This window comes from Lepidochelys olivacea (assembly GCF_965140295.1).
Source record: "Lepidochelys olivacea isolate rLepOli2 genome assembly, chromosome: 1".
NCBI lineage: Eukaryota > Metazoa > Chordata > Testudines > Cheloniidae > Lepidochelys > Lepidochelys olivacea.
The window spans coordinates 124,420,271-124,432,638 of record NC_140411.1 but is presented as its reverse complement, the minus strand read 5'-3'; the positions used below and the strand labels follow the sequence as shown (position 1 = coordinate 124,432,638).

The window sequence follows — 12,368 nt, the reverse complement described above, 5'->3', positions numbered from 1 at the left end:
GATCTCCACAGGCACATATAGAAATTCAAGGATATGGTACCAGTAAATGGGGTGACTCAACTCCGAAAAGGGACTAAAATTGATTAAGCTTAACATCCCACTTTATTGTAACTTGCTACATGTGAATGCATAGTTGACTTGGAACCTCTTAAATTATTAAGAGTTGAAGACTGTACAAATATCTGATAGCATGAATAATATTGCTATATAGTAGTAGTGCTGTTATTCATGTTAAATATTCTTATCCCCTAGACTGAGGAGAGGAGAAGATCGAGCATGCTATGTAAAATTTTACCCATTGCCCTAATCTTGGCTTTAAAAAAATAAATAAAAATAAAAATAAAAAAAATTGAAGGTTTAACTCTAATTTTATACAAAGCTTAAGAACTGGAAGGAGTGAAAAGTTTTGCAAATATGACTTGTGAACAGCATGTACATTGATTTCAGTTAAGGGTGCACATACAATACTGCAAACAGGCTGTTCAATCAGTTATCAATCTGTCCCACATTGTATTTAGCTGTGAGACACTGATTTCTTTGTCCACACCTGGAGAAAAGCCTTGTGCAGCTTGAAAGCCAGTCTCCTCTGCCAACAGAAGTTGGTTCGTTACAGATATTACCTCACTCACCTTGTCTCAGTCAATCTAGTTGCATTTAATCCTGTTTTCACAGATTGATTCCCTCACAGGCCTTGGAGTGGTTAAAGTGGAATGTGGATCACAATTCTCTGTGGCTCTTACCAAGTCGGGAGCAGTATATACCTGGTATGTGTTTTGAATTTGCAATAAATACTAGGGCTGTTGATTTAATTGCAATTAACTCAAAAAAATTAATCGCGATTAATCACACTGTTAAATAAGAGAACACCAATTGAAATTTATTAAATATTTTTAAATGTTTTTCTACATTTTTGACTATATCGATTTCAATTACAATACATAATACAAAGTGTACAGTGCTTACAAATATTTGCACTGTGAAAATGATAAACAAAAGAAATAGTATTTTTCAATTCACCTCATACAAGTACTGTAGTGCAATCTCTTTATCATGAAAGTGCAACTTACAAATATGTAGATTTTTTTTGTTACATAACTTCATTCAGAAACAAAACAATGTACAACTTTAGTGCCTGCAAGTCTACTCAGTCCTACTTCTTGTTCAGCGAATCGCTAAGAGAAACAAGTTTGTTTACATTTATGGGAGATAATGCTGCCCATTTCTTAAGTACAGTGTCACCTGAAAGTGAGAACGGGCATTCGGATGGCACTGATGTAGTTGGTGTCGCAAGATATTTACATGTCAGGTGCGCTAAAGATTCATATGCCTCTTCATGCTTTGTCCATCGTTCCATAGGACAGGTTTCCATGCTGATGACTCTCGTTAAAAAAATAATGCATTTATTAAATTTGTGACTGAACTCTTTGGGGGAGAATTGTATGTCTCCTGCTCTGTTTTACCCGTATTCTGCCATATATTTCATGTTATACCAGTCTCAGATGATGACCCACACATGTTTGTTTTAGGAACACTTTCACTGCAGATTTGACAAAACGCAAAGAAGGTACCAATGTGAGATTTCTAAAGATAGTTACAGCACTTGACCCAAGATTTAAGAATCTGAAGTGCCTTCTAAAATCTGAGAGGGATGAGGTGTGGAGCATACTTTCAGAAGTTTTAAAAAAGCAACACTCTGATGTGAAAATTACAGAACCCAAACCACCAAAAAAGAAACTCAACCTTCTGCTGGTGGCATCTGACTCAGATGATGAAAATGAACATGCATCAGTCCGCACTGCTTTGGACCATTATCGAGCAGAAGAACCCATCATCAGCATGGACACACGTCCTCTGGAACGGTAGTTGACGCATGAAGGGACATATGAATCTTAAGCGCGTCTGACGATGCCAGCTACAACAGTGCCATGCAAACGCCTGTTCTTACTTCTGCATTATCTTTGCAAATGTAAACAAACTTGTTTGTCTAAGCAGTTGGCTGAGCAAGAAGTAGAACTGAGTAGAATTGCAGGCTCTAAAGTTTTACGTTGTTTTATTTTTGAATGCAGGCTTTTTGTGTACATAATTCTACATTTGTAAGTTCAACTTTCATGATAGAGATTGCACTACAGTACTTGTATTAGGTGAATTGAAAAATATTTCTTTTCTTATAGTGCAAATATTTGTAATAAAAATAAATATAAAGTGAGCACTGTACACTTTGTGTTCTGTGTTGTAATTGAAATCAATATATTTGAAAATGTAGAAAACATCAACAAATATTTAAATAAATGGTATTCTATTAACAGCGCGATTAATCACGATTATTTTTTTTAATTGTGCAATTAATCACGATTAATTTTTTTAATCACTTGACAGCCCTAATAAATATCCCTTCTTAGGTTAAACTAATTATAACTTAGCCTACGACAGGCATAATTAATGCTTGTCTGTATTCTCCCACTTAGGTTCTTCCTTCCTTTAAAGTAGCTTCTCTGTACTTATCTCACCCTTGCTTATCTTTATTGCTTCCTCCTCTGACTCTGCTATAATAATAAATAAATAAATATAAATAATTAGCAATAGGATTCTGAAATTCGGAGTGACAGTCACCCACCTCTTCCTCGTCTTCCTTCCTACTCTTGTCTCTTTGTACATTTTCTGGATATGTCTGCAATCATGTTGGTTAAAATGCCTTAAAATATTCAAATTTGGTTTTACAGTCAGGTGCTTATTAAGTTATACTTCAAAATGGCTGAATGTCTACACAGAAGTGATTTGAATTACATTCATGAAGGATATCTGTGGTGATAGTTTATTTTATACAAAAACTTGCACACACAGAATTGTAGAAATATAGGGCTGGAAGGGACCTTGAGAAGCCAAGTCCTACCTGAATAGTGAGGCAGGACCCAAGTAAACCTTGACAGTTGCTTAAAAATCTCCAATGATAGGGATTCTACAATCCCCCTTGGAAGCCTATTTCAGAGTTTAACTACCATTATAATTACATAATTCCTATTATCTAAGCTAAATCTCCTTTTCTGCAGATTAAGCCTGTTATTTTTTTTTGTCCTGTCTTCAGTAGACATGGAGAACAATTGATCACAGTCCTCTTAATTACAGCCCTTAATGTACTATGCATCTGAACATTATTACACTCTCTATGCACTTGATAAGATGACTTGGCAATTGTGGATATTCCTTACAACCTCATAGATTCTTAAGTTCCTTCAGTTCCATGAAATGCGTTGTCTTCCCCTCTCTCAAGGAATAGGTTCTCTTTGATGATCTTATTGCATTCCTGTTTGAGTGAAAGGCATGAATGTCTTGCCTTGAAAAACCTAAGCACAGCATATACATTCCAGGCAATGTCCACTGGAGACTTCAGTGCAGAAATTCCTAATAGATTAGTAAAAACGTGGGTCAAGTAGATTGGGAGTATATGGGGAAAATTAAAAATGATAGCATTAGACATTTGTTAAAAAGTGACCCTAAATTGTGGTCAAGGGGGTTTGCATTTCATAATTGATTCGGCATTTTTAGTTCATTGTTTGAATCTTCATAGTTTGGAATCTTCCTACAAGTTTTAAGTTTCATATATTTTTTGAGTTGTCAAAGTAAAAAGAAGTCTTGTATTATTGGAAAGGAGATTCCTGACTTTCAAAATGTATAAAGTCAGTTTGTAGACTTGATGGGTCATAAATTACTGGATCTTGTATTTGCCATTGGTCCAGGATTGAACATTTGTAATCCTTGATACCAAACTTGGGGAGGTGAGGTAAGAAGAAAAACTATTGTCAGTCTGACATTTCCCTCCATCTCCGTTAAAAATGACCATTTGAAACTTGCTCAAGGTGTTGGAATGTTAGCACTGAAATAATGTGTTAGTGGATAGAATGGAGGAGAGTTGGTCAGAGTTATATGGCAGTTTGTGTATGTTGTGGTGACGTCTAATTGGTTATGTATATTACATATTTATATATGGTATACAAAGGAGAATAAACATCTGTGACTGTGTCAGCAAAACCACATCAATACGATAGGAACAAAGGATGAAAAGAGGATTTCCCTCACTGCCTCACATTTGACATATTTGGAGGCAAAGTCCTAGGTTGTATGCTAAATACTTAATATAAATTTGCAAAAAGAACAGGAGTACTTGTGGCACCTTAGAGACTAACAAATTTATTAGAGCATAAGCTTTCGTGAGCTACAGTTCACTTCATTGGATGCATAGAATGGAACATATAGTAAGATATAATACATACAGATAAGTTGGAGGTTACCATACAAACTGTGAGAGGCTAATTAGTTAAGATGAGCTATTATCAGCAGGAGGAAAAAAACTTTTGTGGCTCATCTTAACTAATTAGCCTCTCACAGTTTGTATAGTAACCTCCAACTTATCTGTGTGTGTGTGTGTGTGTGTGTGTGTGTGTAACTATATGTTCCATTCTGTGCATCCGATGAAATGAACTGTAGCTCACGAAAGCTTATGCTCTAATAAACTAGCTAGTCTCTAAGGTGCCACAAGTACTCCTGTTCTTTTTGCAGATACAGACTAACACGGCTGCTACTCTGAAACCTGTCAGTATAAGTTTGGTTATTGGTCTATATGGAAAGAAGTGTTCATGATGATGAATTCACATTTGGCCTATATGTGTAAATCTCAGCCTAAAACACTAGTTTCTGGTATAATGGTGACTGAGTACAAATTGATTTTTGGTCCCCAATCTACTAACAACAGGTCAGCTTTTAAAGTCCTGTCTACTTGAAGACAAAGTATTATGATTTTTATGGAGTTAAATTGTACAAATCTGAAAAAGTCCTTTTATAACTGTGAGGTTGGGAAAAATGTTTGTACTAGTTATGTTATTTGTTTGCAGGGGTAAAGGAGATTATCATCGATTAGGCCATGGATCTGATGACCATGTGAGAAGACCTCGACAAGTACAAGGGCTGCAAGGAAAGAAAGTCATCGCAATAGCTACTGGCTCTTTGCACTGTGTTTGCTGCACTGAAGACGGTATAGAGAACAAATATTTTACTCGTTCTTAATAAACTTTATTTTGAAAAATGAAACATTTTAAAAAAGTCTGAAATCTGATGGATCAACATTTCTAATGGGTCAGAACCTGCCCTCCTTTTGTGCTCTGACATATTTGCATACTTCCCAAGCAACAAATTTTGGTTTGTGTTGGTGATCTTAAAAGGGCATGCACACAATTTCAAGGTTTTCAGTCACTTAGCTTGAAAGAAATAAGAGTTAAGTTTCATAAAATATTTGAGATGCTCTAAAGAAAACCATATAGCTTTAACAGTAATTACAAATTTGTTGAGCTTTAAATGAGTGCACTAAGCTTTTTTGTTACATAGAAAGTCTCTTCAGCTTGCTGAGATGTTTAACTTGGTAAATGAAGTATGGAAGCAAACAGTTGTGTCTTATAGAGCAGCTTACGTTCATTTTAGTGTGTTTGAATGATTAAATGTTCCTTCCAGTAGAATTGTTTCTGCATTTAATTAGCAAGTTTACAAAAATGCTAGTGAAGTATTACGAAGTAGGCATGCATGGTGGCTAAGCTTTCCTTTAATTTAATCAGTCTGGTCTGCCATGGAACTATTAAATATAGACAGCAAGTAGTGTTTTCTATCGCTGTAATTCTTGTCCTGCTTCCCAATTTCCTCCTTGTGTTTTAGATACTTGGTGTATGTCCTCTTAAATGAGTGTGTAAACTGGGCAGTGGACATGTCTTTATATATGTTTGTACTGCAGCTAGCATAATGGGGTCTCAGTTCTGATTGATTAGTAAATCTGGGTGTTTCCTTCATGGAGATAACAAATAATTTTTGTTTGTAGCGGCTAGGAGCCCTAGTCATGGAGTATGACTATTGTGCTTTCTGCTATACAGACAACAAAAAGATGGTCCCTGCCCCAGAGAGTTTCAGAAGAAGTAAATTTTATTTTCATTCTTCTCTCTGAGGGAAGTAAACATGTTTGTGTTGGTTTAGGTGAAGTGTACACGTGGGGAGATAATGATGAAGGGCAGCTTGGAGATGGGACAACTAATGCTATTCAAAGACCCCGGTTGGTTGCAGCACTTCAGGGTAAAAAAATAAACAGAGTTGCCTGTGGGTCAGCACATACTTTAGCCTGGTCGACTAGTAAACCTGCTAATGCTGGCAAGCTTCCTACCCAAGTAAGATTTTGCTTTAGTAAAGTTGGATATTGAAATTTAGTTAATGCACTTATTAAAACTTTGTAGTAGCTGATTTTTCTTTCTAAATAACTAAGAAAATGCATGGTTTTAGCTTTGGATCAAGGCTTTCATTGCTTTTTTGTTAAGATCTCCCTCTGTTGCTCCTGTCCCTCTTCCCAAATTCAAATAGAGGTATTCCACCTTTCTAGGCAGAAATATCTTTTGTCTTTTAGCTGCCAATCAAGGACCATCATTAATTTAGTTTGAAAGTCGGAAGAAATTCAAGTGCAGCTTTCAACTAATGCTATGAAAGTTTGATGACTTTCCTGTTTGTTTTAGTGGATCTTCCACTGCTCCCTTTGGGTTTGAAAGACCCCTTTTTGAATATTTTCCTTCACTTTTTCTTCCACTGCTATAATGTTGTCACTCCATTGCTGCTCTTGCCCATCATGTACAATAGACTGGATCAAAAGTACAGATAAGAGTCCCCTATAGGAGGACTTCTAAAATCTGAAGTGATAAAATAATTCCCACTTCCACATTCCAATGCCACATATAACACTTTTTAAATCTTTTCAGCTTAGTGACACTAGAAAAATGTTTTATATACAAGTGAACTTATGCTGTCTTTAGTGCTGACAGTCCAAAAAAGCAAATATCTTAATTTCTTAAAATCAAAATCTTCTTGTATTTCCTTTACTTAATAAATTATTAATTTGTAAATTGTTCCATGCACATACAGTAACTAAATGTGTTCAATCTTAACAATATGATTGTTCCATCATAGGTTCCTATGGAGTACAACCACCTACAGGAAATACCAATAATTGCATTGAGAAACAGACTGTTGTTACTGCATCACATCTCTGAACTATTTTGTCCTTGCATTCCCATGTTTGATCTCGAAGGACGCCTTGATGAAACTGGCCAGGGACCCTCTATTGGGTTTGACACTTTACGGGGAATTCTGATATCGCAGGGAAAGGTATTTATCAGGATTTGTATTTGCATTTTCAAAGAAAATCTTAGATTATGGTAATTTTAATTATATACATTGTTTAAATATTTTCTGAAGAAAATGGAATAGAGCTATTTATCTTAGCTCATGCATGAGCAATATAAATAATACATCATAGCTTTTGGTGTATGTTATAATTTCAGGTGGCAAGTGGAATTTGACAACTTGATTCTCAAATTCTGTAGGGATTGTGTAGGCTGCTGCTATCAGTTAGTTTTAAATTTTAAGTTTTCTGTTCTAATTTAGTAGAATTCTCCTAGAACTTCCCTTGAGAGAATAAAACTAAATGGACTTCTTCCAAGGAGCCACATTTGTTTTTGAATTTCAGATGCAATGACTTGGTGTTTAGCTAATTGATACAATAGAAGTGTGCAGTGATAAATACATTTCAGCCTGACTGGAGTCAGAACATGAACAGTCTCTTGTGCTTTATCTGTTGAATAAAAGAGCAGTTGTGCTAGAATCTGTGCTAAATGTCAGTGTCCATGTGTCTGTGCTTTACAGTGTCCTTGTGCCTTCTGAAAGAGTTAAACTGTAAAACTTGAAGGCTCACACCTTTGGGTGGAGTTGCGGGAGAATGTGTGTTTAAGCAAGGGGGAGTCAGTACTGGACCCAGGGATGAGGCAGCTGGACAGCAGGCTCCAGCTCTCAGGAGGATGATGATGTGTTAATTTACATGGTATATATGGGCCCAGAAAATCAAAGGTGTTAACCCACTCACTTGCCAACATTAAAGAGTTTTAAACAAGATTTCGAGTTTGGTATACAGAAACTACAGCCTGCCTAGTACTGTGGAAGACACGCCATAAGGAATCCTTTTCACCTTTTATTAAGGTGCAAAAAGAAGGAAAAAAACATGAAAGCATTTAAAATGCAAATTATTAAATAAGATTTCAATTTAAACATCCCTTGTTCCCTTTCCCTTTAGCTGGAGAGCGTTTTTAGAAGGAAAAGCCCTCTTGTTTAGCAAAGATAAAAAATGCAGCTTCTGTCTCTGATGTTGATTTTTCACTTGCAGTCTTACTGCTGCAAAAACACAGCTCATGGTCTTATCAGCCACGTGGAGACCTGGCAAACTTGTACCAGCATTGTAGTGTGTAGGGCATTGTTTTAGCTTACTTTTCTGGTTACAGCAGCATTGCAAAATATGCAGTTTTGGTTGGCTAACATAGGTTCTTATTAGACAGAAGGAAAAAAGGAGAGAGATAGGAGAGTGAAAAAATAAGGTGGGGAGGGAAAAGGAAGTGGGTCAGAGAGGGAAGGAGAGACAGTCTCTTGTACCAGGTGCTGTTCAGGATTCAGCCAGAGCTGGTGAAGGTGGCAATGTCATTTGGCTTCCTCTCTCTAGTCTGGTCTGGTCAGGGCATCTTTCAGGATCAGGGTAAAGGAGATGGTGGGGTGTCATCCACGATGGTGAAGCTTGCTCCTTCCCCTTCTCTCATCTTTCAGTTAGCCAGTGTCGCCGTCCATTAGCTTTTCCCCCAAAGTCTCTCTTTGAGGACCCCAGAAAGGAGGGATGGACAGAATTATATTACCTTTTGGAACTAATACTGTAACTCATTTGTGTGTGTGTTTACCTGCTTTAATCTGATAAATAACTCTCATTTATTTTTCTTAGTTAATAAATCTTTAGTTAGTTTATTATAGGATTGGCTACAAGGGTTGTCTTTGGTGAGAGATCTAGGGTGAAATTGACCTGGGGTAAGTGACTGGTCCTTTGGAACTAGGAGTAACCTGTATATTGTAATTTTTGGTATAAGGGCTATCTGTCACAAGAGAGAGCTTGCCTAGGTGGCAAGATTGACTCGAGTGCCCAAGGGGACTGTCTGTGACTCCATGTTAAGGCTTTATAGGGCTTGAGGAGTTCACACTTGATACTTGGTTGGTGAAATTGAAGTATAGAACTCACAGCCAGTTTGGGGGTTTGTGCACTGCTTCTTCACAGTCTGCCTTGGGGTTGGTACCCACACTCCTGAGAAACTCCGGACAGCTTGGCACTAAGTAACGGTTTCTTGTGCAATTTATTCCTTGTTATTGATTGGATCTTCCTGAGGGTTAAGACTGCAAGATGCAGGTTTTCTTGTTCTGTGGTAAATCTCTGTTGTATTCACCCCACCACCCCGCTCCCCTGAGCGGAATTAAGCATATGTTTAAATCTGAAATGCCCGCAGATTTAGAATTGTATTGTAATTTTGGCACTGCTCTATTATGTATAATTTTTTATATTTTTATTTTTTAGGAGGCAGCTTTCAGAAAGGTTGTGCAAGCAACTATGGTGAGAGATCGTCAGCATGGGCCAGTTGTAGAACTCAATAGAATACAGGTAATGTAACTAAAACTGTGATTGTAATGTGTGGCTAACTCTAGTGTTTATAGCGCAAAAGCGAATGAGATTAATTATGCGCTCTTATGAGGACGACCGCTTTAAGTGAGTGATCCTCTCATGGATTGCACCCCACCAGATTTGATTCCACAACTTCCCTTTGGCAGTTACAGTGCTTTGTTTAATGACTGAGGGTATGTCTACACAGCAGTGTAAGCCTGGGCTCAAGCCTGAACCCTCCCGCCCCCCCTTGCATCCTCATACCAATGCGCGAACCTATGGTCCCAGGACCCTGCAGGGCTGGAGGGTCCAAACCCATGTTAAGCTGTGACTTAGGGTCCAAGCCCTATTGCTTTCCTATGTGCGCGTGGCCCCAGTTTGACTCGGGTCACAGTCTTCCAGATGTATCCCAGAGTTCCTTAGGGCTACTTCCTTAGTTGTCTCTATGCCTACAATATGTGGTGCAGTCTGTTGTACTCTATTGCAAATGGAAGCCACACCTCCCTTTGCAAACAGCTGCAGCTCAGATCAGCATTAACCCATTGTCTGCTGAACCCTGGTCTGTGAGCATGCTATGAGAGAGCCTATAGGGTTTTCAATGGAGATGGATCAGAAGAAGCTATTTGCAAATAGAGCTGCTTCCTGGTCAAAGAGCACAACCAATTTTTCATGCATGCTCCCCGGGCACCCCTGCACATGCAGCCCCAGGAGGGACCATGGGAGCAAGGGCGGGAGAGCAGAGCCAGGACTAAGTGGATGCCCTGCAAGGAGGGGGAGTGGCAGAGCTCTCGGTTCTGCACAGCTGGGGAAGGATGAGTCCAACACCCTCCTGGGCAGCCACTTGGTCTCTCGCTGGCCCCCTGTCCCTCCTGGGGCTCTGCATGCAGGGGTGTCTAGGCAGCGTGCACTGTCAGGGCAGCGTGTGGGAGCCAGTCCTAAAACCTTCCCACAGTGTTAGTGTCTCAGGCTCCTCCTTGCTCCTGTGCAGAGCTTCCCTTTAGCGAAGACCAAAGATGATGGGCGGGAGGTGACTCCCAGCTGACGGGGTGTTGGGAGTCATCACTCCCCAAGCTGTCCTGAGCTGGGAGCTCTGCCACTTCCACTGCCTGCAAAGCAGCTGCTTGGTCCCGTTCCGCTCTCTGCCCCTCCCCCACTTTCCCTGGGGCTGCGTGTCCAGAGGCACCCAGGCAGTGTGTACTGTGAGGGTGGTGAGTGGGAGCCAGCCCCAAACTTCTCCTCAAAACAGACAAAATAAAAAACCAAACAAAAATCCCTTCATTGAACAGCCCAGTTTAAAAATTAAGAATCACAAAGTTTCATGTTAATAGTTTGACAGCCCTGGAGACTGACGTCCTAATTATCCTCAGAACAGGGGCAGATGGATATTTTACTACCAGTGTGACTCAGCCTAGGAGTGGAGAGCCCAATTTTCAGATCAGATGACAGATCAGTATAAAGCCTTCTGAAACTGCAGCCATTCTACTGAGACAGCCACCAAAGGAGCCAATTATGCAGTTTAAGTACTCGTGCTCCTTGTGGGCACCTGAGTCCCATCCATCGCACCGTCACAGTTAGTTTTCCCACAGTACAGTAGGTTTATAGGGCTACAGTGTCGACACTGTGAGCGGGGGAGGTGCTAGGGACCTGGTTACTTTGGTTCCAGCATGGGTCAGGTAATCCCTTAACCTAGGGTTAAAATGCAGAGTAGATGCTCAAGCCCAGGGTTCCCTGACGTGGGTCAGCTGACTCAAGTCCCACTAACCTTAGGCTTACATTGCTGTGTAGACTTATCCAAAATGTCAGAGAGACTACTAGAGAGATAAAATAAACTTGGTTGAATGTGCTGGAGATGGCTGCTTATTTATGTCTATTACTCTGTGTACTCTGGCACGTTAGAGTTACATTATGCAGCGTGGGATCCCTTGTGTACAACAGGGCTGTATTAATTTCTGTGGCTGATTGGCAATTATGTAGCAATGCCAACTGATCAAATCATTTGAAAGCCTGCTTGGTTCTTAAGAAGTAAGAAAAAATGATAGAAAGGGGTAGAAGGAGCTGAACACTGCTTTGGAGGGAGCAGGGGATTGTGAAGCCATTCAGGGATAGGGATTTCTAAGATGAAAGGATGATATCATCCATTCTAGATCCTAAATTCTGTGGGAGTGGAGCTCCCCTTTGAATGACTTACGGGCTGCACATCTGAGGAAATCTTCTGCCATGACCAACTCTAATTTTGCAGGAGCAGAGCTCTGTACCTGCACAATTTAGGAGCCTTGAATGACAGCTGTATTTACTATAACCATCTCCTACTCCCTTCTAGATCTTCAGTCTTTCATTCTGCTATAAGCCACCTTTCCGTCAGCCATGAAGTGCTGATCTCCCGTAGACCCCCTAAATAGCAGAATAACAAGCTAGGGTTTATACAATATGAGGAAAATTGTCATTTTGTTTAAATTTGTGGCACAGATTTATACATCTTGGCAAAAAGGTAATTTTTTGGGCCACTTGTGTGGTTGCTTGATTGTGTTATATGTGGCTGGCTATCCTACCCTTCCTCCCTCACCTTCCTCTTGGCAACTGCTGTTTTTTCTCCTCTCTATGTAAGATTTCACATTCATTGATCCTGATTCCCCCCACGTTGTCTACAGCCCCCAATGCTCTAATCTCTCCAAGTCACTTTGTAGCTTGGTTATTTCCTACATTGTCTGACCCCTGCAATTTAATAGGATTGAATTTACACCAGAGAGCTTCCAGATCTAGTATACAAGGCAGCATTTTGGGATACAAAGTTGTGCACTTCCTTTTTAGTAGGTTTAAACACTTTGTAGTT

General features: G+C 39.5%; 1 protein-coding gene across 1 annotated transcript in view; it reads left to right on the top strand.

Moving 5' to 3' along the window:
* HERC2 (HECT and RLD domain containing E3 ubiquitin protein ligase 2) overlaps positions 1–12,368 on the top strand; it is a 201,604-nt gene that overhangs the window by 175,694 nt on the left and 13,542 nt on the right. The window contains exons 82-86 of the mRNA XM_084623550.1: positions 673–764; positions 4,887–5,026; positions 6,010–6,197; positions 6,985–7,182; positions 9,455–9,538. Coding sequence (XP_084479676.1) covers positions 673–764; positions 4,887–5,026; positions 6,010–6,197; positions 6,985–7,182; positions 9,455–9,538 — 702 coding nt within the window. The remainder of the gene's footprint in view (positions 1–672; positions 765–4,886; positions 5,027–6,009; positions 6,198–6,984; positions 7,183–9,454; positions 9,539–12,368) is intronic.